Source organism: Triturus cristatus, chromosome 2_2 (assembly GCF_964204655.1).
Source record: "Triturus cristatus chromosome 2_2, aTriCri1.1, whole genome shotgun sequence".
Taxonomy (NCBI): domain Eukaryota; kingdom Metazoa; phylum Chordata; class Amphibia; order Caudata; family Salamandridae; genus Triturus; species Triturus cristatus.
This window is the reverse complement of record NC_140582.1, coordinates 1254521297-1254549144: the sequence shown is the minus strand read 5'-3', so window position 1 is coordinate 1254549144 and position 27848 is coordinate 1254521297. Positions and strand designations below refer to the sequence as shown.

Sequence of the window (27848 nt, the reverse complement as noted above, 5' to 3'; positions counted from 1 at the left end):
TCCTAACCACATGGCCTGTCACCACCCCAGAAGAATCTAAAAGTACTTGGCCATTGCACATATTGCTAAGGTACCACGAGAACAGTGTTTAATTCTACAAATACCCTTTACGCACAGGTTTGCTAAGGATCATGTTATAGATTTATCTGCATTTTGCCCTGACAGAGAGATAACTACACTTGTTGTATAGTTTGTTTACTATCATCTTAATATTAATTTAATTTAGGTGAGATGAGAGTAGAAAATGAAGGTCCAAAAATACAAATGAAGATAGAAACCTCTCACTTGCATAAATCAATTGCTTTTAGAAAATCCAATTACACATGCTTCTGACGGCTTCTTAAAATTTACAGGACTTAAAGTTAACTGATTTAGTCACTGATTTATTCACTGTGAAACAATTGGGAACAGTTGCACACAACCCGCAACAAGCGTAGTATACAGTAGGGATATGGTTCATACAGTTTGTGTCTGTTAGTCAATGAAAACAAAATCATAGATTTACCTCTAATGCTCTATGCACTTGAGCACTGCAGAGCGTCAATGCTTTGAACTTTGGTGCTCTCATCTAGGCTTCCAAGCCTTGCACAATCAAGATGGAGCTTCCCCAAACCATTCTCAACGCTGCCCCTGGGTTGGGTCCCTACGCTAGAGCTAGAGCACATGCATTTGCGCCTTAGCTCCCCCTCTCCACAACTCCCCAAACCACACACCTGCAACCTCTCCTAGTAACCAGGAATGGTGGTGACCCAGGTACGTGCAGAGTTTACGAAGGTGATTGAATGCTTCTACAAGGATATGCTAACCGTCATCTCCACAAACCAAGTGCCCACCAAGACAGCAATGCAGCCGCTTGCAGCAGAGTCACACACAAATTGTGAGCATGTTAGCTTGCTTCCCTGGCTGTGCACAAGTCCTTTCATCAGATCTGTTTTAAAAGAAATGTAAACAACAATCCTCAATATATCTAATCCTCAGTCTTTCTAAGAGCTCTAAAACATAGATCTGCTTATACCTAATAAAAGTCTCTTAAGCATTGAAGATTATGGGTACACCTGCGAATGAGTAGAGATTGCTTATAGGTTTGTAGATTTTACCAGGACTACTCTTAAAGGTAGCAGTTCATATTCTTACATCACTGAATTGCACATTTCAAAAATTTTCATATTTGTTTCCGTTGCCCCATATCTAACCACTTTGATTTATGTATGTTTATGTTTTATGGGAGACATGATCTAAACTGAAATTTCAAAGAAGAGAGACACAGATATAAGACCACGTGCAGCTCCCAACTGCCTGAACCCACTTTGAAAATTCTTTAGAAAATTATTTTCCCTGTTCAGGCACGGCTGTGACATGTGAACGTTTCTGGAAGAAGATGCACCTTTGAATAGAGCTTCTCAATTTCCTTATTTTTGCTGCAGTGTGTTCATTTGTATATTTCATTGTATTTGAAGTCGACTGCAAACATTCTGGAAATATTGCATATGTATCCCCAAATGAAAAAAACACACTCTCTGGCTACTCAGCTCCATAATATCAGATTAAACATTCTTTAAAAGTGCGGTTCATTCATTGAAACTCTGTACAGATGCAGTGCTATAACGTGTTTATGTAGACCAATACCACAAACAACTGTACTAATAAATTCAGACACACATTTAGCACTACAGTAAAAAAAGTCAAATTCCATTTTATTATCAAAGTACACTGAATCTGACACGAGAAAAACACTGTTTACAGCCTGACACCCTACAGCAGTGATGCTCGAAGTAGGCACTGGGCTGCTGCTTACTTTACAGGGAACTAATATTCAAAAAGATGTTAAATAAATGGCACACATTTATTCACAGCCAACTGTGGTATAAGAAAAGAAGCACAGAAGGTGTCCTGCACCACTCCTAATTTTAGGAACCCTTTCATTTTTAAAGATCTCTTCCATCAAATGTTAAAAACATGATAAAGTCCCTTCAAAATAAAAAATATATATTTAATTAACATGCAGACGCGTTTCACCTTAGTTCATCAGATTATAGCAGTGCATTGAGAAATTATCTTAAAAGTTACATTTTTTAAACATGAATTTAGAAAACTTCATGCCTCTCCCCATCCTGACATCAATGCCAATAGTGACCCAAGATGCAAGTCAGTTGTTATGTCACCGTGTGGCTGGCCTAGGTTGCTATTATACATGGACAATATTATCAATTAATCAGGGATTTATAGAGCACCGCAAATCACCTGAGGGTCTCAAGGTGCTATTTAGTTGATTAAAATAAACCCCAGGAGAAGGTTTTGTACAACGCACATCCTAAAATTATGTATTTTGATGCCCTCTCATATGTAGTGATGCAAATAAAAGATGCAAAGCGGAATAAAGCAATTGCCTGGGATTGATCCCAAGTTTTCTGGTTTCACAATGTGCAAATCAGCGACTAGATGGGCTAGATGTACATGCCTACCTACCACTATGCCCACCACAGACCCCGCCCCTCCTTGCCCCGACCTTCACCATACTGCATCAATGAGACCCTTGGTCCATCAACAGATCAAACATTTGGCCTGTGGGAAAATGCTTGCAGGCACCCATGTAATAAGACCTTACAGTCAAGTGGCGGCCTAAAGTGGCCATTGAAGCTGAATGCTTTCTCCCCAGTTTGTGTTTCGTGACGTTGGAATACGTACTCTTTGAATTTGAAGCCCTGTCACCTTCAGAACATTTATATGTTTTTTCCAAAGTGTCAGTTCTTTCCTGTAGTATAGATTATTCTTTCGATTGAGAGCCTTGCCACATTCAGAACATTTCTACAATACCTCTCCAGTGTCAGCTCTCTGATGTTGGGATAGTATGTACTTGAAATGTATTTGATAGACTTATAACATTTGGCAATTCTATATGTTTTTTTCCTTAAGTGTGAACTGTCTGATGATGGGTTAGTGAATTCTTTTGTTTGAAAGCCTTGTCACATTCAGAACACTTATATGGTCTTTCCCCAGTGTGAGTACGCTGATGTATCAATAGATCACACTTCCGTTTAAAAGCTATGTCACATTCAGAACATGTATATGGTTTCTCCCCAGTGTGACGACTCTGGTGATAAGATAGTGTACTTCTTTGGGTGAAAGCCATGCCACATTCAGAACATTGATATGGTTTCTCCCCAGTGTGAGTTCTCTGATGCTGTGATAGTTGCCTTGTTGTCTTGAAAGCTTTTTCACAACCAGAACATCTATATGGTTTCTCCCCGGTGTGAATTTTTTGATGTATGAATAGTGCATCTTTTTGTGTGAAAGCCTTGTAGCATTCAGAACATCTATATGGTTTCTCCCCAGTGTGAATTCTTTGGTGTATGGGTAGTGCACTTTTTTGTGTGAAAGCCTTGTCACACTGAGAACATTTATGTGGTTTCTCCCCAGTATGAGTTCTCCGATGTTTTGATTGATGACTCTTATATTTAAAAACCCTATCACATTCAGGACATTTATATGGTTTCTCTCCCGTATGAATTCTTTGATGCGTGGATAGTGTACCTTTTATTGGGAAAGCCTTATAACATTCAGAACATTTAAATGGTTTTTCCCCAGTGTGAGTTCTTTGATGTGTGGCGAGTGAACCTTTTCGTGTGAAAGCCTTGTAACATTCAGAGCATTTATATGGTTTCTCCCCCGTGTGAATTCTTATATGTGTTGTTAGATTACCTTTCCGTGCAAAAGACTTGTTGCATTCCGAACACTTATATGGTTTTTCCCTAGTGTGAATTCTTTGATGGATGGATAGTGTATCTTTTCGTGTGAAATTCTTATCACATTCAGAACATTTATATGGTTTCTCCCCAGTGTGAGTTCTCTGATGCACTGATAGCTCTATTTTTGTCTTGAAAGCCTTATCACATTCAGAGCATATATATGGTTTCTCCCCAGTATGAATTCTGAGATGAGTGGCTAAAGTACCTTTTCGTGCAAAAGACTTATTGCATTCTGAACATTTATATGGTTTCTCCCTAGTGTGAGTTCTTTTATGACTGTATAATGTACTTTTTTGTGTGAAAGCTTTGTCACATTCAGAACATTTAAATGGTTTTTCCCCAGTGTGAATTCTCTGATGCATAAGTAGTGTACGGTTTCCTGTGAAAACCATGTCACATTCAGAACATTTATGTGGTTTCTTTCCCATGTGAGATCTCTGGTGAAACAATAGATAACTCTTTCCAATGAAAGCCTGCCCACATTCATCTTTTTTACATGTTTTTTTCCTAGTGTGGGTTTTCTGATGGGTGGATTGAGTACTCTTAAATTTAAACGCCTTGTCACATTGGGAACATTTATATGGTCTCTCCTCAGTGTGAGTTCTCCGATGTTGCATTAGTGCACACCTACCTTTGAAAGTCTTTTCACATTCAGAATATTTATAAGATTTCTCCTTAGTATGAGTTATCTGATGTTGGAGATGGTAACCAGTTTGACTGAAAGCCTTGTCACATTTAGAGAATTTATATGGTTTCTGCCCAGTGTGAATTCTCCGATGTATGGATAGTGTCATCTTTCTCTTGAAAGCCTTGTCGCATTCAGAACATTCATAAGGTTTGTCTGTATGACTTTTTTGATGTTACAGTAGCTCATGTGATGACTTGAAACCTTTGGCACATTCAGACCATGCATATGGTTTCTCCTCAGTATGAGTCCTCTGATGTATGGATAATGTCATCTTTCTTGTGGGAATCTTGTCACATTCTGTAAAGTGTCTTCTTGGTGATGCACAGTTAGAGAACTCTTTTGAAAGAAAACCTTGCCACGTTCAGAGCCTCTACGTAATTTCTCACTAATGTGGGTTGTTTGATGCTGCCGTAGAGAATTCCTACGATTGTAAGCCTTGTCACATGCAGAATATTAATACGGTTTCCCTCTGGTGTGGCTTATATGATATTTCAATACCTCAGATGATGTCTGGAAACCTTTGCCATATTCAGAACATCCACATGTTTTTTCTCTAGTCTCAGTCCTTTGACAGTAAATCGACTTCTCCTTTCATTTAGAATATTTATATAGCTCTTCCAATATTTTATGTTATGTGTTGATGACTATCCTTCGCTCATTCAGTAAGTTCATATTGACTCTGCATGAGATTGTGGCTCTCTTGGGCTATGTCTCCAAGTTGGGTGCATTGTGTATAAATGCGTTAAGTACTCATTGTTCAGCAATGACATAAACACGGTAACCAAACCACCATTGGAGCTAGTGGTGGGCACTTTTTTACATTGGATGCAGAATGCCAGTATCCTAACTTTACAGGAATTAGACAAATATATTTTATACAGAGTTTCAGATAGGACATAAGTCTCTTGCTTGCAACATTTCTGATGTCTGATTAGAGTTAAACATTTATATCGCCTCTTCACAGATTTGCATTTTTGGGGATTACCTTTTGCTCAGTTAGTCAGTCATCTTTACATGGAATACGTTATCACATTCAGAGTACGTACTATCTAGTGTGCATAGTATCTGACTTGTTGAGGTTCCTTCAGGAGGTAAAGGGTATCAAATTAATCAGACACATACAGCCTCTTCGGTATGTGGTCCCACACTATGCAGAGGAAACAGCTGTGAGCATTAAAATGTCTCCCACATTAAAAACATCCTCAATATGTATTCAGTGATGTCTCTCCAGTCTGTATAAAATATAGCTCATGTACGTGTTTCCAAGATGGGATAGATTGGCTGTTGCCTCAGAAAATTATGATGGAACTTTAGCTGTTTATGACATTTGCTTTTCTCAACAACGATCTCACGGCGATTCCCACGTTAATATTCATTTCATAATTTGTTTCCTTTACGTACTCGACTGTAAAACATAAAAATTCAGAAATTTTAATACAATGTAAGTGAAATTTATTATTTAAATTAAACAAGGAAAAACGTCCACATAAGTAAAATTGGCAATCATGGCCAGAATTCACAGAGAAAACAGAATACCTTGACTAAACCAAATTATTAGACAATTAGAAATTAGAAACCAAGAAATTAATTGACCGATGGCTATATTATACACTTACACAGAAACAGATATACAGGAGCTTCATTGGCCACTTCATCAGAAACCCAGATCCAATGGCACTCAAAGAAGTGTCTTAAAACATATACATTAGAAATGTAATAGTGGTGGTAAAACCTTTATTGTGACAATTCATTAAAATGGGTGCAATCATAAGAATATAATATCATAAAAGGAATAAATATAGAAAGTGTGTACAAGCAGGTTTTTGAGCACAGAGGACACGATTTTTAGAGACCCACCATAGGCAAAATGAACCTTCCATTATGCAGGAGTATTAAGGCAGTTTATGGCGGTGTGCAGGATTTTTGTACATTTTCCAAACGGCCAGAGCTGCTGACTCGGGAGCTGGGGATCCGGTTTCGAATCTCGGCATAGGCTCACCATCCTGTGATTCTGGGCAAATCACTTAATCTCCCCGTGCCCATGGACAGCGCCTGGATACCCTCAATGGTGATAAGCAGCGCTATATAAATCTACAAATTTAATTTAATTCCTGTCAGTGCTTAGACAGTATGTCCAGGCCTCCTTGCAAGAGCGGATAACGTGGTTTAAAAACATTGGTCTCAGAAAAGTGTGTTGCACTTTTAAAAATACAGGGCAACAGCATAATAAATGAAGCATTGATTCTCGCCTGTAATCACAAAATCTACAGGGTTGACAGTTTGGTTGTGTCGCCAAGTTTGTTTGATGTTCTTGAATCGGGAGGATCATAAGTCTGAGGCATGAATTTGAACATCAAATTGTCCTATTTAAAGGCACTTTAAGATAAGGCTGGGTCTTTGCATTTTCGTAAGATGTAATGAGTAGAGGTACATAGGAAGCATCTCCAATCTTTTCCATGTCAGCCTAACGGGAAATGGCCATAACTTGTGTTTTCAGAGCAAACCTGCTGGATGTAGAATGAACTGCAGGGATTGAGTCTAGCATGAACTTTATTAGCCACAGGTGCTAAGGATAACCCCGAGGGGTCATTTGCAGGCTGACAAACCTCAAGAGGAACTTCCAGGTTCCTGAGTCAGCGGTGACTAGTGAGTGGTAATATTTGATGTGCGATGCATTGCATTCCAGTTCTTGCTTGGTGAGGCTGAACTCCAGCCGTAGCAGTGGCTGCCTGATGTATTTTGATACTCTAAATATCCGCCTGTAGGCATTGCACTGTATTGTGTCTAGTGCAGCTGATGGTTCTCCTAGGTAAGTTTGATGACCATAGGAAACAGTAGGCAGTAGTTTGGTGCGCACAACTCGAATCATTAGCTCAGCCAATGACTATTGCAGAGAATTAATTTGCAGACAGAGAATTTAACTGCAGCCACTCTTTTTAATAGGCTGGAGATGTACCCCATACTAGTGATTTTAAGAGTGCCATACTCTCAGGAAATTGTAGGTTAGTGAATTATTAATCTTAATTTCTCCTAACCTACATTGATGATTCAAATTGTGCTTGTAATTGCCAAATACCTTCACCTTGGTTTTCCCAGCGTTAGTCTTAATATTATATAACTGTAGCTGATCCAATGCTCTCTGCCTCTCATACAGTCTAGAATGATAAGATCATCGGCATACTGAAGTACGGGCAGTCTTAAAGACCCAATCCTTGGGGGTATTATTTTAGCTATTTATATACGTGACTCTAGTGCGCTGTATATAAATTGAACAGAATCATTGCTAACGCGCAACCCTGTTTCTGGCCTCGATTTGTCGGAATTTCTGATATGAGCCTGTTTCCATTGTCAAGCTTGATAGACCCAGGTCTTTGAACAAGAGATATTAGTGCATTCAATAAGGAAAAAGAGAAGCCGCTTTGTGTTAATTTTGACCATAGGATGTTTCTATCCACACTGTCAATTGCGGCAGAATAGTCAATGACACTGGCGAAAAGCAGGGGGCTAAAAGATGGTGTTGTTTGACAAACCACTTAAAAAAGAGCGACCATATTGTCTATTGTCAATGTATTTGACCTAAAGTCATAGGGAATGAAAAAATGTCCAGCTTACGTGTCAAGAATTTTCAATTCTATTAAGGACACAGAGGTGAGGTGTATGCTTGTCATTTCTTTACTACAAATTTCGGCAGCCAATCACTTTAGAATAAAACAAAACTACATTACACTTGTTTCCCTGTATCTCCCATATCACATGCTCCAATAATATGCAAGCCACCCATATAACTATGGATGTCACCATTTTGTGTCCTCTTTCTATCAAGGATAAGTTCATAAATACAGAATACTCTAGCGGGAAACAGGGTAATAGTCACCAAAGTTCCAATCTGCCCAAACGTGGACTCAACAGCTTTCAGGCAATCCAACAGGGATGCCCAACACCCAACCAAAGCCTGCAATAGAACTCAGAACTGGGCCTTCAAGAACGAGGCAAGGAAACGAGTCACACACCACTCCTCTCAGGGGAATGTAGTCAACCAGACCACAATTAACATCTCAATAGTTCTTCTGGTCATTTCCTGAAATAGAAAGTAACCAACGCAACGTCTGTCAGTACCAAAGAATACTGCACATAATTACCTGGTCAGAGAGAAATAGCACAATTTTACATTAACTCAATGTTATGATAGTTTTCAAAATTGTACAAATGATTAGAAGAAAAAACATCTAATTGGTAGGATAATCCTTGCCTCTGTGTCCTCAATAGAAATGAAAATCCTTGACGCGTAATCTGGAAAAGTTTTGATTCTATGTCAGGACCGGAGGCTCCGATTATGCTAGTCCAAAGCTGGGTTTCCACCACAGAAACCACATCAATAAGCTTTTAATAAAAATTCTGAAATGTAGATTCTGTAGACCAGTCTGCAGCTCTCATAATGTCCTCTATGCAAGAACCTAAAGCATATGACTTGGATGCCTCAGCCCCACTGGCGGAATGAGCACCAAAGACAGATATGTCACTACTGGCTACTGCCAGCAACCATCTCATCCACCTGGCTTATGTAGCCGAAGACACAGGTCTGAGAGGTTTTTGTAATGCAATGAGTAGTTGACAACCAGCATCCTGTATCACATCACAAGTAACAATCTAATAATCTTTTAAACATTGAACAACATATAACTGAGTATTATCTGGAAAACTCGGGTAGGTTACCAACCTGAAATCAGATTTGGTCTGGTAAGTGATAGTGAATGTAACACCTTCTGGAGAAAAAACCCTGCCTGCCAAGTTCAGCGCACGCGCATCTGATACCTTCTTACATGAAATCAGACATAACAACATCATGAGCTTGGCTGAAAGCTGTTTGCACAACAAATACCTGTTCGCCGACCTTTGCTCCAAGAATTTGAGGACAACATTCACATCCCAAATAAGCGATTAACTGGGTCTCGGAGGGTTGATCATATGAATACCCCTCATTAACTTGCAAACTAAAGGATGCGCGTGCAATGCTTTACCTTCTATTGGAAGATGTCCTGCAGAGATCGCAGACCTGAAATTATTCACCGTTCCGTATGCTAAAGCACAAGAAGCCATATCTGAAAGAAAATGTATTACTATGCAACACTCTGCCCCAACAGCATGAATACTCCATGCGTTGCACCAAACACACCATTTCCTCCAATCTGCGGAACATCATTTGTGGCGGATACTTGCCCTGGCCTGTCTGATGAAAACTGCGACACGTTGCGAAATGCCTGGGGTATACCATCTTAACCTGAAAGCATCCAAGCCGTCAATTTGAGTTGACCTGACAGGACCGATGAATGAGGAAGTCCCTCCGGGTCCAAGAGAAGATCCCGCTGAACTGGGAGTAGAACTGGAGGAGCAGTCGCTAGAGTTAGAGCTACGGGGAACCAGGGTTGAGGCCTTCGAAATGGGGTCACAAGAATAATCTCTGATCTCGAACACCTGATTGCGACAGGACTCTGGGTATCATAAGGAGCGGGGGAAAGGCATAACCCCAGACCCGTCCTGGAGAAGCAAATCCCCAGCTTGGGATTCCGGATCTAGTCATCAACTGGAAAAGTTGTCCCTTGAACCGTGATGTAAACAGGTCTCCTCTGCACGGACCACACAAACTGTACAGTTACTGGAACACCAAAGGATTCAGTCTCCAGTCCCTGAAATCCTGTAAATAACGAGTGTTTCAGGAGGATATTGTGTTTTTCTTGCCCAGGAGATATTCCACTGTGAGGGAGATGTGATGATTGAGGCAGAGGTGCCAGAAATCCTTGCTGCTTTCTGCTAGTAGATGGGACTTCGTCCCCCTCAACTTGTTGACTTAACAAACCCCTGAGATGTTGTCCATCCTCAGCAATATACAACAATCCGTCTTTACAGGAGAGAGATACCTGATGTCGAAAGAGCCCTACAGGAGTTGCAGGTAATTCATATAAAGACTCAGCTCTGCTTCTGACCACCGACCTCCTGTTGACACTGCACCGCACCTCGCCCCCCAGCCCTACCGGCTGGCATCTGATTCTATCACTACTTCTGGGAGGTGCCGAAAATAGCTCTGTCATTCCAGGACTCCATGTGTTCCAACCACCATGCTATCTCCGTCCTGGTTCACCTGAAAGGGGGACTTGTTCCATGTAAGAGAGGCCCTTCCTCAAATGTTGAATTTTTAATCTCTGAAGGGATCTGTAATGGAGGCGGCCTGGAAAAATGGCCTGGATCGAGGAAGCCAGAAGGCCCACAATTCTGGCGAGGGACCTCAATGATACAGTCTGCACAACGCAGACCTCAATTCCCTCTTGAAATTGCAAATCTTTTGGGGTGGAAGGATCAATACTGTTTGCACCGAATCTATCTGGAATCCCAGAAATTCCATCTGCTGTGCAGGTGACAGGACAGACTTCTGCGAGTTGATTAAAAATCCCACACTCTGAAGAAGTTGAATGGTCCATGACAGGTGGGTCTTGAACGTCTCAGGTTCCTAAGCCTTCAAAGGAAGAACATTCAGATACAGAATAAGACGTGCCTCCCGAGCTCTCAGCGACTTCACCACTGGTCTCATCAGTTTGGTGAAGCACCAAGGGGCTGATGAGAGTTCAAAGGGAAGGGAATTGAATTCCAGGCATTGACCTCGCCACAAGAATTGAAGAAATAATCTGTTAAGTGGGAAAATGTAATTGGAAAAATAGGCATCTTTCAGGTCCAAGTGGACCATCCATCCGCCTTCTTGTAGAATATCCCTTAGCAAATGAATACCCTCCATTTTGAAATGTCTGTACAGAAGCCACACGTTGAAATTTTTGATATTTAGTACTCAACGAAGACCGGACCCCCTTCTTTTTTACCAGAAAAATAGGGCTTATGAACCCCTTGGGATGCGGTACTGCAAGACATATAGCTCCTTTGTCAAATAGTGCTTGATCTTCTGAGTCTATAAAAGACTGTTCTGTTTGGGGAAAATACATATGTTTTGGGGGACCAGACCTCTGCTGCGGTTCTAGTATCCTTGTTGAGAGCCTTGGTAGGATCCTCGGCCTGACGCACGCTCTCCATAGCAACCGGTCCTGACAAAAAGGTCCCCTCCAGAACACTCTTTTGGGTGACATCTGGGCCTTGCCATTGTTGCGTAGGTGGAGCAAAATCTGGAAAGTTCCTCAACGAACGGACCCCCGAAAAATAGACCATCGGCCTCGGGGCTGGCTTTTGAGGTGGCTAAATCATTACGTTTTTGGTCTCTCCTCATGAGAATAGATCTCCGGCGCTCCGTGGATATAGGGCAGATTGTGTTGCCTAATAGGCAAATGGCTCTCTGTGCCCAGCCTACCAGATCATCTGTATCACCCAAGAGTTGGACTCTTTGGCATAGTGTGCCAATTCAAGTATCTTCGGCAAAGGTCCTGTCATGTCCAGGAGCTTGTCGTAACAATTACGCCATGACCATCCAAGGCCCTTCCTACGGTCCCTCGCTTATTTGTTCAGAAATGTGACCACGCTGGTGTCTCTCTCTGGCGTATCCACACCCTTACCCGATAGGTCTGGACATGGGCATTCAGTGCGAAGGCAGGCACGGACAACCTTATCAAAACTCTGACGGAGGTGGGATTGGACATATTCCGCAACTTCTGGAGTAGGGGCCCAATTTGAAGCTCTGGGGTGAATTATTTCTGTGAACTTAAACTGAAGTAATCGAAGGGTCTTGGCCAGCGCTCGTTCCGGGTGCTCTTGTTCTTGTTGGGTGTGTATTCCCCTGGTTCCAGGTGCTCCTGTTCTTGTTGGGTGTGTATGCCCCTGGTTCCAAGTGCTCCTGTTATTGTTGGGAGTGTATGCCCCTGGTTCCAGTTGCTCCTGTTATTTTTGGGTGTGTATGCCCCTGGTTTCGGTGCTCCTGCTCTTGTTGGGTGTGTACGCCCCTGGTTCCAGTTGCTCCTGTTCTTGTTGGGTGTGTATGCCCCTGGTTTCGGTGCTCCTGCTCTTGTTGGGTGTGTACGCCCCTGGTTCCAGTTGCTCCTGTTCTTGTTGGGTGTGTATGCCCCTGGTTTCAGTGCTCCTGTTCTTGTTGGGTGTGTATGCCCATGGTTCTAGGTGCTCCTGTTCTTGTTGGGTGTGTATGCACCTGGTTCTGTGTGCTCCTGTTCATGTTGGGTGTGTATGCTTCTGGTTCCAAGTGCTCTTCTCCTTGTTGGGTGTGTACGCCACTGGTTCCAGTTGCTCCTGTTCTTGTTGGGTGTGTATGCCCCCGGTTCCGGGTGCTCCTGTTCTTGTTGGATGTGTATGCCCCTGGTTCTGGGTGCTCCTGTTCTTGTTGGGTGGGTATGCACCTGGTTCCGGGTGCTCCTGTTCATGTTGGGTGTGTATGCTTCTGGTTCCAAGTGCTCTACTCCTTGTTGGGTGTGTACGCCACTGGTTCCAGTTGCTCCTGTTCTTGTTGGGTGTGTATGCCCCTGGTTCCAGTTGCTCCTGTTCTTGCTGGGTGTGCATGCCCCTGGTTCCGGGTGCTCCTGTTCTTGTTGGGTGTGTATTCCCCCGGTTCCAGGTTGTAGGAACTGGGGTCACCAGTTCCCCGGGGGTAGCTTGGCGCGAGCAGGCAGGCACCCGAAAGCTTAGGTGTAAAGTGACCATACAGCACACACATCCACTGAGACAGGAAACGCACGCCTTGACTGACACCACACCAGTGAGTTTGAGTAAAAATCAAATAGCTTTTATCTAGATCAGAATCAGGGTAATCAATAATCACGGTATCTCTATTTCATCAAAGCATTTCATCAAGGATAAACATGTCATTGGGTCATTGGAGGCAATTAATCAATATCTCCCTCTGCAAGAGTAAACAACTCCTTTTGCAGTACTAAACATTTCAGTATAAATCAGACATCTCATTAGGCAAGAATAAAACCTTTCGTCAGGCAGGAATAAACATTTCATTTAACCTGGGTAGCATTAGCTCTCTCAAACAGTATTTCCTTAGGCAAAAATAACCAGCTCATCAGGCAAGGATGAGCATTTCATGAAGCAAGAATAAACATGGCATCGGGCCGGAATGTCCACAGTTCCTGGGGCAAGAACAACTTCTCCCTAATCAGGGCCTGGCAATAGCCTGTAAGGAACTATTCCCCAGCCAGGGGCTAACTCTACTAAGTTCAGGCCCCGTTCAGGATGCCTTCCACAGCAATTGGGGGCCAACGGGGCCCAATTACAGTCTTCCGCAGGGGAGGGGCGATCTCGGGGCCTCCCTCCGGCCTTCCGCCCTCCTCCCCGGGGGTTACCTTGTTTTTCGGCCCCCTCGGGGCCCTTGCAGCGTACTGCGGGTAGATCGGGAGCTCGCTCTCCCTGGAGCCCCTCTCGCCAGCAGTGCGGGCTTCCTGGCAGTGCCCGGGATCAGCAGGGGTTACGTGGGGCCTCCGGTGGTCTGGATTAGGCCGGGGAGCCCCGCGCTGTCAGGGAGCCAGTCCCGGGCCCTCCGATAGCTCCTGGGGCCCTGGAACCAATTGCAGCAGGCCTCGGTGAAGGCGCGCCCGCAGCTGCCAATGGCAGCGCGGCCTGTGGGGGTGCGGTCGCGAGGGCCAATGGGTATGCGGCGGGGGCGGAGTCTGGGAGGACGCCCCCGTCACGTGAGGCGGGATGACGGCCTCAGGGCCTAGCGCGGCCCACTCTGGATTCCGGCGGCCCTCTCCTGACCGAGGGCCGCCGCGAGGGACGAACAGCGGCCGGGCCCACGTCGGGGGAAGCGCCCAGGTCGCGACGGCGATGGCAGAGCCCCGAACCCCTCAGAGGCCCCGGGGATGACAGCGGCACTCCGCCCACGCGGCGCCGGGCCGCGACGGTGAGTTCGCCTGCAGCGCCTCGGCAGGGGGGCTTCGGGGACAGTTCAACAGTTCTGGCAATATCGCTGGTAACACAGCGCTTGGGGGAAAATACAGCGCTTTCTTGGCACAGAAGTTCTGGGCAGGAGTCCAGCGCTTCTCCAGGCACAGCAGGGGAGCGCTGAGAAGCAGCACAGTTCGGTTCAGTTTTAGGCAGGTTAGCAGTTCAGGCAAGGCAGGACAGGCCACACGACAGTGGCAGTTCAGCAAAGGGGAACCAGGTGGAGTCAGGGAGCGCAGGGGTGACACAGCGCCAATACCTGGTTGATCCCCAGTAGTCCTGTGGGCAGTTAGAGGGTCTTCTCGGCGCTTGATGGTTCCTGCGCCCTTGGTAGGTGATTTCTTGAGGGGGGGGGTTGAGTTGGTGGCTGAAGGAAGGATAGTCTCAGTAGGTCACTGCAGATGGTACCTGGGTTCCCCTCCCGCTGGGCCAGATCAGTGGGCTAGTCCAGTGTTCCTCACTCAGCTTGGAAGGCAGCACCTAAGCCCTGTCACTCCCAGTGGTATAGGTTCCTGACTAGGCCCTACCGCCTAAGTCTCCTGCATAGGTTCCCCCAGGTCAGTGATGCCCCAACTGACTAAAAAGTTTCCCTCCTTCCATTATATATGCCCAGGTCAGGTGACCACACTCTCAGGCGGCACGAAGCAGACCCCTCCCCTTTTCTGGAAGGGTCCAGGAGCTTCCCTACTCTAACTATGGGAGAAAAAGGCAGGCTGGTGTTGCGACAATGTTTAGGGTCCCAGCCAGCTCCTGGCAACTAGGGTGCTACTAAAAAGACCACTCTGCAGTAGCAGGTGCCTGTGGCAGCTATGTTGGAAGAAGAGAGCACCTGCACCTTAGCATTGATTAGCAATGGGAAGGCGCTCGGAGACCTAAGGCCAACGAAAAAGAGGGTGGAAAAAAATGAGGCATTGGCGAAAAGAAAAACAGGGAAGCACGCGTCCCCCCAGCCGAAAGTGGGGAGAGCTACCCAACCTCTAGGGAGTTCTCGTCACTAAGGCGGAAAAATCTGGAGAGACCGTCAGCATTGGCGTGGTCAACTCCGGGCCGATGTTCCACCCGAAAGTCCATCCCCTGTAGGGAAATGGACCACCTTAGTAAGTTGGGATTTTCGCCTCTCATCTGCATGAGCCAGCGAAGGGGTCGGTGGTCTGTCTGAATCAGGAAGTGAGAGCCAAAAATGTATGGCCTCAACTTCTTCAGAGCCCAGACCACAGCGAAGGCTTCTCGCTCGATGGTACTCCACCGTTGTTCCCGAGGGGGGAGTCTTCTAGAGATAAAGGCCACAGGTTGGTCTTGGCCGTCGTTGAGCAGTTGCAAAAGCACAGCCCCTATGCCGTGCTCAGAGGCGTCCGTCTGCACGATGAATACCTTCGTGAAGTCAGGTGTTGCAAGCACCGGAGCGGTGCACATCGCGTGCTTCAGGGTCTCGAATGCCTCTTGGCAAGCAGCCGTCCAGATCACTTTTCGTGGCTGCTTCTTGGCCGTCAACTCAGTCAAGGGGGCTACGATGGTACCATCGGTAATATCCAGTGAGGCCGAGGAAAGCTCAGACCTCAGTTCGGGTTTTGGGGGGCTCCCAGGCCATGATGGTCTCAATTTTGGCCTGGAGGGGTTGCACCTTACCCCCGCCCACCAGGTGTCCCAGGTAGAAGACCGATCCCTGTCCAATCTGGCACTTCCTAGCCTTGATGGTCAGGCCAGCACGTTGCAGAGCCTGTATCACCTCCTGGAGATGCTGCAGATGGTCCTCCCAGGTGCTACTGAAGACAGCTATGTCATCCAGGTACGCCGCTGAGAAGGACTCCAGGATACAGCACCTGGTTCACCAACCGCTGGAAAGTGGCCGGAGCATCCTTAAGCCCGAAGGGCATCACCCTAAATTGAAAGTGGCCCTCGTGGTGGAGAACGCTGTTTTCTCCTTTGCTCCATTGGCCATGGCAATCTGCCAGTACCCTGATGTTAAGTCGATGGTGCTGAGGTTCCCGGGCTGCTTCCAGCCAGTCAATCAACTCATCTGCCCGTGGGATCGGGTGAGCGTCTGTTTTGGTGACAGAGTTCAATCCCCGATAATCCACACAGAACCGAAGTACTGGTGTGGTGCTCGGTGGGGCCGCTTTCGGCACCAACACTTCCGGACTAGCCCACGGGCTGCTGGAAGGTTCGATCACCCCCAGCTCCAGCATTTTGGCCATGTAACGCCCTGAACGTCTCAGGATCGTTTAACAGACACGATAATGAGAACGCAACCACTTGTGAAGGTTTAGTTATTTTAATGAAGGCAAAAATAATACAAGGAATAAACAAAGGTTATAGTCACTGGAATCCTCCAGGCTAAGTACGTTACCAGCCCACAGCACGGATGGTCCTAACCGTCCTCTGCATATACGCCGATCCCGGCGTATGCCAACAGAGGGCAGAAATGAAATGGCCGACAATGCCAATCGGTAGGCTGTGAGGGGCACGAAGAGTGTTGGGGAGAATCGAGGAGTCAGGGAAACACCCAGCCGGGGTCTCTACCTGAAGGGAGCAGCCGCTCAACCTCTTCCTCAGACTGCACCGGGACGCGGAGTCACCTCCTGGTGATGCGTCACCGATACCCCAATCACAAGCAAAGAAGACTGAACCGAGAGCAGCCGCTCGATCGATCCTGTGGACTTCCGAGTCTGTAACGCGGCAAACACCTCCTGGTGTGCGTTACAGCTGGCAGTCCCTGTATCTCTGGTCGGGCTGGGAGTTACGACTCCAACCAGCAAAAGCGCCTCTGCGCTTTGACTCAGCCGAGTCAAAAAGCGAAGCTCAATGGTTATCCGGTAGAGCTTCCGGGTCCTTCACAGGTGACGATGGGGCAAGACACGGCCCAGGGAGTAACGACTCGACCTACCTCCGTTCTTGCCTTAATGGAGCACCACTCCGGAACACTGCTCTTCACTAAGCAGGTACGTCGGTGTAAACACAATATCCGACAGCGTTGTACCTCCCGGTTCCTCCCTTTATAGGGCGTGTTTTCCTTGAGTTATGTAACAGCTCTCCTGTTTACATAAGGGCGTGTTTTCCTTGAGTTATGTAACAGCTCTCCTGTTTACATAAGGGCGTGTTTCCTTGAGTTATGTAACAGCTCTCCTGTTTACATAAGGGCGTGTTTTCCTTGAGTTATGTAACAGCTCTCCTGTTTACATAACCTCTCAACCGCTAAGCATCCTGGGAGATGTAGTCCGTTTTCGCTGGTTACCGTTTTCCTCCCCTCGCATGACAGGAATTCTTGACAGTACATCCTCCCTCTCAGCGGCTCCCCACGGGTCCAGCGCTGGCAGGAAAACGCCGATGGAACAAGGAGACCAAGCGCGGAGCATGAACCCCTTCAGCCGGTTCCCATGACTGCTCCTCCGGGCCATAGCCTTTCCACGCAACCAGGTACCACAGCTTCCCCCTGCGCCATTTGGACGCCCGTATGCCCGACACTTCATACTCCACCTCCGACTCCACGCATACCGGCCTAGGTGTCCCAGACGGCTTGGAGGGTGCTGGTTTGAGCAATGATACATGAAAGACAGGGTGTATCCGCAATGACTGGGGCAAGCACACCTTCACGTTCACGGGACCCATACACTTGGTAATTCGATAGGGGCCCATGTACTTGGGATGGAACACACTGTTCTTTCGAAACCTCATGTTTCTTGTGGATATCCAGACGTAGTCTCCAGTGCGGTACAGTGGCCCGGGCCTTCTCTTCCTGTCTGCCGCAGCCTTGTATCTTCTCTTGGCCTCTATTAGGACAGCCCTTGAGCGCATCAACGTGTCTTTTATGTGTGCCACCCTGTCCGCTGTGGCGGGAATCCTGTCCTCTCTCAACGGATGTAGAAATGGCAAGAACCTGGGATGTTGGCCATAGTTGCTATAGAACGGAGATGACTGTGTGGAGCTGTGAGTGGCGTTGTTATAGGCTATCTCTGCAACCCATAGCAAGTCGACCCATTCTTCCCTGCCCTGGTCCACAAAACATCGCAGATACTGTTTGAGCGTTTGGTTCAGGCGCTCGGTTTGGCCGTCCGTTTGAGGGTGGTAGCTGGTGGACAGGGCGGTCTTAACATGCAGCGCAGTGCACCAAGTCTTCCAGAATTGCGCAGTAAACTGCGACCCCCGGTCCGACACGATCACCCCAGGTAATCCATGCAGTCGTACCACATTCTTTAGGAGTAGTGACGCCAATTCCCCGGCCGTAGGGACTCTCTTGCAGGGGATGAAGTGCCCCATTTTCGTCAAGTAATCCACCACCACCAGTATTGCCGTCATCCCCTGGTCTACCGGTAGGCCCACCACGAAGTCCAGTGATATGCTATCCCATGGTCTATCCGGGGTCGGAAGTGGATGTAAGAGCCCTTGGGTTCAGCCATGGTCGGCCTTCATGGTAGCACACGTAGGACACTCCTGTCCCCACCTCCTGACATCCACTCTCATGGTTGGCCACCAGAAATGCCGTCCCATGCTAGCCACCGTTTTTTCAAAGCCCAAATGACCTGCGCATGGAGAGTCATGGCACCAGATGAATGCTTGTTTCCTTAGCCTAGGCGTGGGTATCAATAGGCACCTGCCCTTCAGGGGTATCCCGTCCTTCAGCTGCCATTCTCTGTGACTGAGGAGCCACCTCCGCCATGTGAATGACCTGATCCCTCTCTTTATTCCCCTCAGGAAAGTGTCCGGTTGGATAACCCCCAATACCATCCTCGGGGAAATGATGGAATGCTTGGTCGCAGGCAATGGTTCCTTAACTGCAGATTGACGGGACAGGGCGTCCGCCTTCCGGTTTTCCGTCCCCGGCCGATATGTGATGCGGAAGTTGAACCCCGCAAAGAAGATCATCCACCGCAGCTGTCTGGGAGAAAGGTGTCTTGTGGCCGTCATGAACTGTAGGTTCCGATGGTCCGTGTACACCGATACCACATGTCTTGCCCCCATCAACCAATGCCTCCATTCGGTGAAGGCATCCTTGATTGCGAGAAGCTCCTTCTCCGCAATATGGTAGTTGCGTTCGGCGTCGTTGAGTTTGCGGGACATGTACGCAACGGGATGAAGCACCCCTGTGTCGTGGTTGCGTTGGGACAAGATAGCCCCCAGCGCCACATCCGATGCGTCCGCTTCCACCACGTAGGGGAGATCCGGATCGGGGTGAGCCAACACCGGTGCCTTACCAAAGGCGCTTTTCAGGGCCTCAAAGGCTTTGTTCGCTTCAGGGGACCAGACAAACTCCTTGGACTTCCTCAGTAGCTGTGTGATTGGGGCCACCAATCCTGAAAATCCATCTATAAACCGCCTGTAAAAGTTGGCGAAGCCAATGAAACTTTGGACGTCCTTCACGCTTTGGGGCACCGGCCATTCTTTCACCGCCTTGATCTTTCGTTCTGCCATCTCCTGTCCCTCTGGACTCAGCATCACTCCGAGGAATTCCACGGATGTGACGTGGAAGTCACACTTGCTGAGTTTACAAAACAGCATGTTTTCCCTCAGCTTTTGGAGCACAGCCTTGACGTGGTGTACGTGCTCCTCCACACTGGACGAATAGATGAGGATGTCGTCGATATATACGACCACGTAGATATCCAACTCCTCTCTGAATACCTCATTCAAAAAGTACTGAAAGGCTGCCGGGGCGTTGCACAGACCGAACGGCATGACGAGGTACTCAAAAAGGCCGAACCTGGTCTTAAAGGCGGTCTTCCACTCGTCTCCGTCCCTCATGCGCACCAGATGGTATGCCCCTTTCAAATCCAACTTGGTGTAGATACGAGCTTTCTTGACCTGTTCCAGAAGTACACTGATGAGAGGCAAGGGGTACCGATTCTTTACGGTTATCGCATTCAATGCCCTAAAGTCCACACAGGCTCTCAGCTCCCCATTAGCCTTCGGGATGAAGAAGAGTGGCGAGGCGGCCGGAGACTTGGACGGGCGGATGAATCCTAGCTTGAGGAGTTTATCCAGGTACCCCCGGAGATGCACGTTTTCAGGCTCCGTCAGGGCATACAGCCTGCCGCTGGGAACGCTGGCCCCTGGCACCAGGTCGATCTGGCAGTCAAACTGTCTATGTGGTGGTAGCACTTCCGCCTTCACCTCATCAAATACATCCTCAAAACTGTGATAAGCCTGGGGGAGAGCCACATCTTTTTCTGCCGCTGTAGCCACCGTCTGACTCCCGCTCTCATCTGCGTCAAGGGATTCCGTTCTTATTCCACAATGCAGGATGCAATACGGTGACGTCAGTTCGATGCGATGTGTTGGCCAATCCACAGAGGGGTTGTGTTTCTGTAGCCACGGCAATCCCAATATGACGCCATATTGGGGCGCTCGGATGATGTTAAAATCGATTTGTTCCAAATGGTTCCTCCCACATCTCATCGGAAGGACCCCCGTGTGCTGCCCGATGGGCCCCGTCACCAATCGCCTTCCGTCTACAGCATAGACGTCTTCGGGTACAGCTTTGGGAAGAAGCACTAGCCCTAGCCTGCATGCCTCGTTGTGGTCCATAAACATGCCAGTGGCCCCTGAATCCACCATGGCCACAACGGGTATCCACTGGTCATGCACTCCCACGTGCACTGTGAGAAACAGGTGTCGTTGTCCCTTAGTGACCGAGTTGGAAAGTGAAGGGATGGATGAGTGACTCCGAGATGCCCCTTCTTTGGTCTGGGAGTCCTCTAGTTTTCCGCCGGTACGTCCACCACGGCTGTTACCGACCGGTTGGCCCGATAACGTGACGTCTTCGGTTTGGCAGGGCATTCACGTACGTAGTGGCCTTTTTTGCCACAATATAGGCACAATCCTTGTTTACGGCGTGACTCTTTCTCCGTGGCTGTGAGGCTCGCTCGTATTGCGCCGATGTCCATGGGTTCTCCCTTGGATGCGGTGGAAGTTTCAGGACTTCCCACTGTCACATAGGATGGAAGGGAGTTTCCTTTTCTCCCATGATCCCCCTTTCTTTCACTTAGCCTATGTTCCAGCCGTAATACCAGGTTGATAAGGCCCTCACATGTCTTGGGTTGTGGGTCAATATGAGCCACGGCGTCCTTGAGCTCATCGCACAGCCCGTGATGGAAGAGCGCCGTCTGTTTAGCAACAGGCCACTTGGTTTCCGCAACCAGCCTTCGGAACGCGTTGAGATACTGCACCAGGTCGTTGGATCCCTGTCTCAACTCAAGCATTTCACGGTCCGCCGTGTACGAGTCAGCCCTTCTGTCGAAGACTTTCAGGAATTCCTCGCGAAAAGCACCCCAATCACATAAGATGGGGTCGTCCCTGCTCACCAGGGGTACGGCCCATTGTGCCGCGTTTCCAGCCAAATAGGATATAAGGAAAGCCACACGAGCCTGACTCGTGGGGAACGCCCTTGGTTTGCACGATAAATGTAGCGCCACTTGTGTGAGGAATACCTGCACTGTGTTAGGATCCCCACTGTACCTCTCTGGTGTTGCCAAGGGGACGGCTACCGGCATTTCCACTACTACTGCAGGGGTCTGGTTCGTGAGGGAGGTGCTGGGCGTGAGCGGGTCCAATTGGATAGCATCCAGTCTGGCTTTTACATCGGCTGTTTCTTGCCTGGAGGCAGCCAATTCAATTTGCACGGTCGCTAAAGCAGCCAGCACATCATCAAGTGTTGCCATGTCTGTTATCGACCGGGAGACAGTTAGTGTTATTAAGGTCGGATATTTTGTAACGCCCTGAACGTCTCAGGATCGTTTAACAGACACGATAATGAGAACGCAACCACTTGTGAAGGTTTAGTTATTTTAATGAAGGCAAAAATAATACAAGGAATAAACAAAGGTTATAGTCACTGGAATCCTCCAGGCTAAGTACGTTACCAGCCCACAGCACGGATGGTCCTAACCGTCCTCTGCATATACGCCGATCCCGGCGTATGCCAACAGAGGGCAGAAATGAAATGGCCGACAATGCCAATCGGTAGGCTGTGAGGGGCACGAAGAGTGTTGGGGAGAATCGAGGAGTCAGGGAAACACCCAGCCGGGGTCTCTACCTGAAGGGAGCAGCCGCTCAACCTCTTCCTCAGACTGCACCGGGACGCGGAGTCACCTCCTGGTGATGCGTCACCGATACCCCAATCACAAGCAAAGAAGACTGAACCGAGAGCAGCCGCTCGATCGATCCTGTGGACTTCCGAGTCTGTAACGCGGCAAACACCTCCTGGTGTGCGTTACAGCTGGCAGTCCCTGTATCTCTGGTCGGGCTGGGAGTTACGACTCCAACCAGCAAAAGCGCCTCTGCGCTTTGACTCAGCCGAGTCAAAAAGCGAAGCTCAATGGTTATCCGGTAGAGCTTCCGGGTCCTTCACAGGTGACGATGGGGCAAGACACGGCCCAGGGAGTAACGACTCGACCTACCTCCGTTCTTGCCTTAATGGAGCACCACTCCGGAACACTGCTCTTCACTAAGCAGGTACGTCGGTGTAAACACAATATCCAACAGCGTTGTACCTCCCGGTTCCTCCCTTTATAGGGCGTGTTTTCCTTGAGTTATGTAACAGCTCTCCTGTTTACATAAGGGCGTGTTTTCCTTGAGTTATGTAACAGCTCTCCTGTTTACATAAGGGCGTGTTTCCTTGAGTTATGTAACAGCTCTCCTGTTTACATAAGGGCGTGTTTTCCTTGAGTTATGTAACAGCTCTCCTGTTTACATAACCTCTCAACCGCTAAGCATCCTGGGAGATGTAGTCCGTTTTCGCTGGTTACCGTTTTCCTCCCCTCGCATGACAGGAATTCTTGACAGGCCACCTCACCCTGGATGCTGTTCTTGACTCTATCGGACAGCCGGTAAGACTTGGTTTTTACAGGTGGGCTGTCCCCTGTGTCCACATCATGGGTACACAGATGGGTGATTCCAGGCGTGAGGGAGAACAACGAGGCGTACAGCTCCAACACCTGGCGGCAGTCCTTCTGTTGCTCTGGGGTCAAGGATGGGAAGAGGACCACTCCCTCCACCGATCCATCCTTCTCCTGGGCCACCAGAAGGTCATGAAGAGGCTCACTCTCTTCCTCCTCGCTCCCATCCATCACCATGAGGAGAGCAAGCTCAGATCGCTCATGGTGTGGCTTCAGGCGGTTGACGTGGAGCACCTGATGGGGCTGTCGGGGGTCTTCAAATCAACGACATAGGTAGTCTAGCCTCGTCGCTCCACAATCTCGTACGGACCAGTCCACCGGTCCTGGAGGGCACTAGGCTCCCCAGGCTCCATGACCCACACCTTCTGTCCAGCGTCCAACTCCACCGTCCGAGCGTTGCAGTCATACCACTCCTTCATGACGGCTTGGCTAGCCTCCAGGTTTTCTGAGGCTTCCTTCCACAGCTTGGCCATCTGGCTGCGGTATGCCAGCATGTAGCTGACGACATCACAGGGAAGCTTCTTCGAAGTCTTCTCCCACCCCTCCTTCACCAGGCTGAGGGGCCCCCTAACGGGTTGGCCATAGAGCAGCTCAAAAGGGCTGTACCCGACTCCCTTCTGCGGCACCTCGCGCTACGAAAACAGTAGGCAAGGGAGGAGGACGTCCCACTTCCGCCTCAAGTCCTCTGGCAGGCTCCGGATCATCCCCTTCAGAGTCTTATTAATGTGCTCTACGAGCCCGTTAGTCTGGGGGTGGTAAGGAGTGGAGAACCGATAGGTCACTCCGTACTCCTTCCACATGGCCTGCATGTAGGCCGACATGAAGTTCGTGCCCCTATCTGACACCACGACCATGGGGAATCCCACTCGGGTAAAAATCCCCATCAGGGCCTGCGCCACCACAGGTGCAGTGATGGTCCTCAGAGGAATAGCCTCCGGGTACCGAGTGGCGTGGTCCACTAACACCAAAATGAACCGGTGTGCCGCAGAGGTCGGAGGGTCCAATGGCCCAACAATGTCAATTCCGACCCGCTCAAAAGGGGTCCCGACCATAGAGCGGTTCCAAAGGGACCTTCACCTTAGTCCCAGTCTTGCCACTCGCCTGGCAAGTCTTGCAGGTCTTGCAGTAGGTGTCAGAGGCAACTCTCATCCTGGGCCAATAAAAATGCGGGACCAACCGTACAAAGGTTTTGTCCTGACCCAGGTGTCCAGCTAAGGGTATTTCATGCGCCAATTCCAATAGGAAGGCCCGGTAGCATTGGGGGACCACTAAGGCCCTCGAGGATCCATGCACCGGAACCTTAGGCTCACTGTAAAGGAGGCCATCCTCCCAGTACACATGATAACTGCCGGTCTCTTGGTTGGTCGCTTGGGCTTCGGCCTTCCGCCGCATGCCGCCAAGCATGGGGCACTCTCTCTGTGCCCGACAGAATTCCTCCCGGGTAGGCCCTCCTTCCACATGCCACTCGGCAAGGGTCGGCAAGTCCCCCACGGGAACAACATCCACCTCCGCGGACTCCGAGGGTACCTCCGCGTGCTCCCCATCCATCACACGGGGCGTGTCCTCCACAACATTCTCCTCTTCATGACCAGCATTGGGTTGGGCCGTTGTCTCAGGCTCCAACCCGTGTTGAGTTCCTTGCGGGGCAGCCATGGACCTCGTGACCACGCAAGTCCATCCTGGTAACCCCAGCATCTCAGTGTGGGCTCTAAACTCCACTTCCTTCCAGGCGGTATGTTCCAGATCGTTTCCTAGTAAACACTCCACAGGCAAGGCAGGGCTCACAGTAACTATCAACGGGCCTTTAACTCCTCCCCACTCAAAGGGAACTCGAGCCACAGGATAGTGACTCACACTGCCGTCAGCCAATACGGCCGGATGGAACACATCAGGGTTCACCTGCTATGGGGACACCAGCTGCCTCACTACGGAGGTCATGCTGGCACCTGTGTCCCTCAGAGCCTCCACCTCCTCCCCGTTAACCTTCACCCTCTGCTGGTACTTAGCAGTGTTAGATGGTAAGGACGTCACTGGGACCATCTCTCTGTCCCCGAGTGAAACCAGGGTCAGGCCTGTCCACTCCCCTTCCCTATCTAGGGGCAGCTCCATCCCAAGCGCTACACTAGCCACCCCGGGGCTCTTACATCCTGTGGGGGCTGGGGGTCTCTTGCGACACTGAGGATCGCCCTTGTAGAGTCCAACCTCCCCACATTCGTAGCAACGGACAGTTCTTGGCTGCTGACTCTTGTCAGGGTAAGTGGGCTTTGGGGAACTGGACTGAGGTGGGGTACCTACTCCTCTCCCAAACTGTCTAGTTTGTGGGCCTCGTGAGAACTCCTTTTTATCTCCCCCCTCTCTCTTCTGGGGGAAACCCTGTCCGCCTTCGGGTCATCTCCCCCGGGGCCCTTGTGAGACACCCGGGTGCTAACCCAAGTATCCGCCTCCTCCGCAAGTTCACGGGGATCAGTCAGCTTGCGGTCCACCAGATGTTGGTGCAGCTCCGGAAAACATTTATCCAAAAGGTGCTCTCTCAAAAATAGATTGTACAGGCCCTCATAATCATGCACCTTGCTGCCGCGCACCCAACCATCCAGACCCTTACAGGCATAATCAAAAAAGTATACCCAATTTTGCGTGGGCAGTTTATGGCTGCCACGGAACCTCTGGCGATACCTTTCTGGGTTGAGGCCAAACTTTTTAAGTAGCGCCTACTTCATGGGGGTATATCTGAATTGGTCCGCCTTCTCTAGGTACAGGAGGGTGTCCCTGACATTGGGAGGTATGTATTGGTACAGGCCACCTCCCCAGTAGCTCTCAGGCACCCCATGGGCTGTCAAGGCCACCTCATACGCCTTCAAAAACTTGGCGATGTCATCCTCCACAGTGTAACTCGCGATCACATCTTTGGGTAAATAAAACTTAGGCTCATGTAGAGCCTCTGGTACGCTGCCACCATTAGCATTCCCTGGCGCACTTAACTGCAATGCTCGCAGCTCCAACTCTTTAAGCTGAAGCTCGTGCGCCAGCTTCTTCTCCTCCATTGCAAATCTCCTATCTTCCCTTTCTCTCTCCCTCTCGTGGTCCAGCTTGGCAAGCTCCCATCTCAATTGCCTCTCCTCCCTCCTGTCCTCATATTCTTCTGGCGACGCACTCCTCCTAGACACTACACTACTGCCTGCCCCGGAACGTCTCCCTGGTAGCAAGTTTTCAGTAACATCAATACGCAGTAGGTCTAGCTCTTCCTGTGCGCCCGCCTCCTGTTGTGTGCCCTGCCCCTCCTGTCCCCCATCCATTCTCCCCTCTGGGTGGGCCCTTACCCATGCCCTCAAGGCTGTATGGAGCTCCTCTCCTTTGGCCCTCCGCCCAACAGGCACCTCCATCCCCTGACAGAATTCCCTCAGCTGCACCACTTTATACTCTTCAAGGTTGGCTAGCTGGAACTCCATTTTGACAGGTGGGGACCCAGATAAATCAAAGGGAAAGACACTAGGACGTAGGTAACAGTATCGGGTTAAAACAGGACTCCGCACACTCAACTTAGACGTGGGGGGGGTCAATTGATGCAGCTCGCATGCACAATAGGCGTCCAATTGCGGCGCACGCCGTCTCACTGGAGGGTGCTGTATAACCACAGGTCCTTATCCCACCGCTGCCACCAATGTAGGAACTGGGGTCACCAGTTCCCCGGGGGTAGCTTGGCATGAGCAGGCAGGCACCCGAAAGCTTAGGTGTAAAGTGACCATACAGCACACACATCCACTGAGACAGGAAACGCACGCAATGACTGACACCACACCAGTGAGTTTGAGTAAAAATCAAATAGCTTTTATCTAGATCAGAATCAGGGTAATCAATCATCACGGTATCTCTATTTCATCAAAGCATTTCATCAAGGATAAACATGTCATTGGAGGCAATTAATCAACATCTCCCTCTGCAAGTCCTTTTGCAGTACTAAACATTTCAGTATAAATCAGACATCTCATTAGGCAACAATAAAACCTTTCGTCAGGCAGGAATAAACATTTCATTTAACCTGGGTAGCATTAGCTCTCTCAAACAGTATTTCCTTAGGCAAAAATAACCAGCTCATCAGGCAAGGATTAGCATTTCATGAAGCAAGAATAAACATGGCATCGGGCCGGAATGTCCACAGTTCCTGGGGCAAGAACAACTTCTCCCTAATCAGGGCCTGGCAATAGCCTGTAAGGAACTATTCCCCAGCCAGGGGCTAACTCTACTAAGTTCAGGCCCCGTTCAGGATGCCTTCCACAGCAATTGGGGGCCAACGGGGCCCAACTACAGTCTTCCCAAGGGGAGGGGCGATCTTGGGGCCTCCCTCCGGCCTTCCGCCCTCCTCCCAGGGGGTTACCTTGTTCTTCGGCCCCCTCGGGGCCCTTGCAGCGTACTGCGGGCAGATCGGGGGCTCGCTCTCCCTGGAGCCCCTCTCGCCAGCAGTGTGGGCTTCCTGGCAGTGCCCGGGATCATCAGGGGTTACGTGGGGCCTCGGCGGGTCTGGATTAGGCCGGGGAGCCCCGCGCTGTTAGGGAGCCGGTCCCAGGCCCTCCGATAGCTCCTGGGGCCCTGGGACCAATTGCAGCAGGCCTCGGTGAAGGCGCGCCCGCAGCCGCCAATGGCAGC

At 49.0% G+C, this 27848-nt stretch overlaps 1 protein-coding gene across 2 annotated transcripts in view; it reads right to left on the bottom strand.

Annotated features, from left to right (window-relative positions):
- Positions 1-1668: 1668 nt before the first annotated feature.
- The window catches only part of LOC146863538 (uncharacterized), a 72176-nt gene continuing 45996 nt past the window's right edge, over positions 1669-27848 (bottom strand). For both annotated transcript variants that reach the window (XM_085642993.1, XM_085642992.1), the window contains exon 3: positions 1669-5839. In XM_085642993.1, the coding sequence (XP_085499119.1) occupies positions 2909-4540 (1632 nt within the window). In that variant the 5' untranslated portion in view covers positions 4541-5839 and the 3' untranslated portion in view covers positions 1669-2908. The remainder of the gene's footprint in view (positions 5840-27848) is intronic.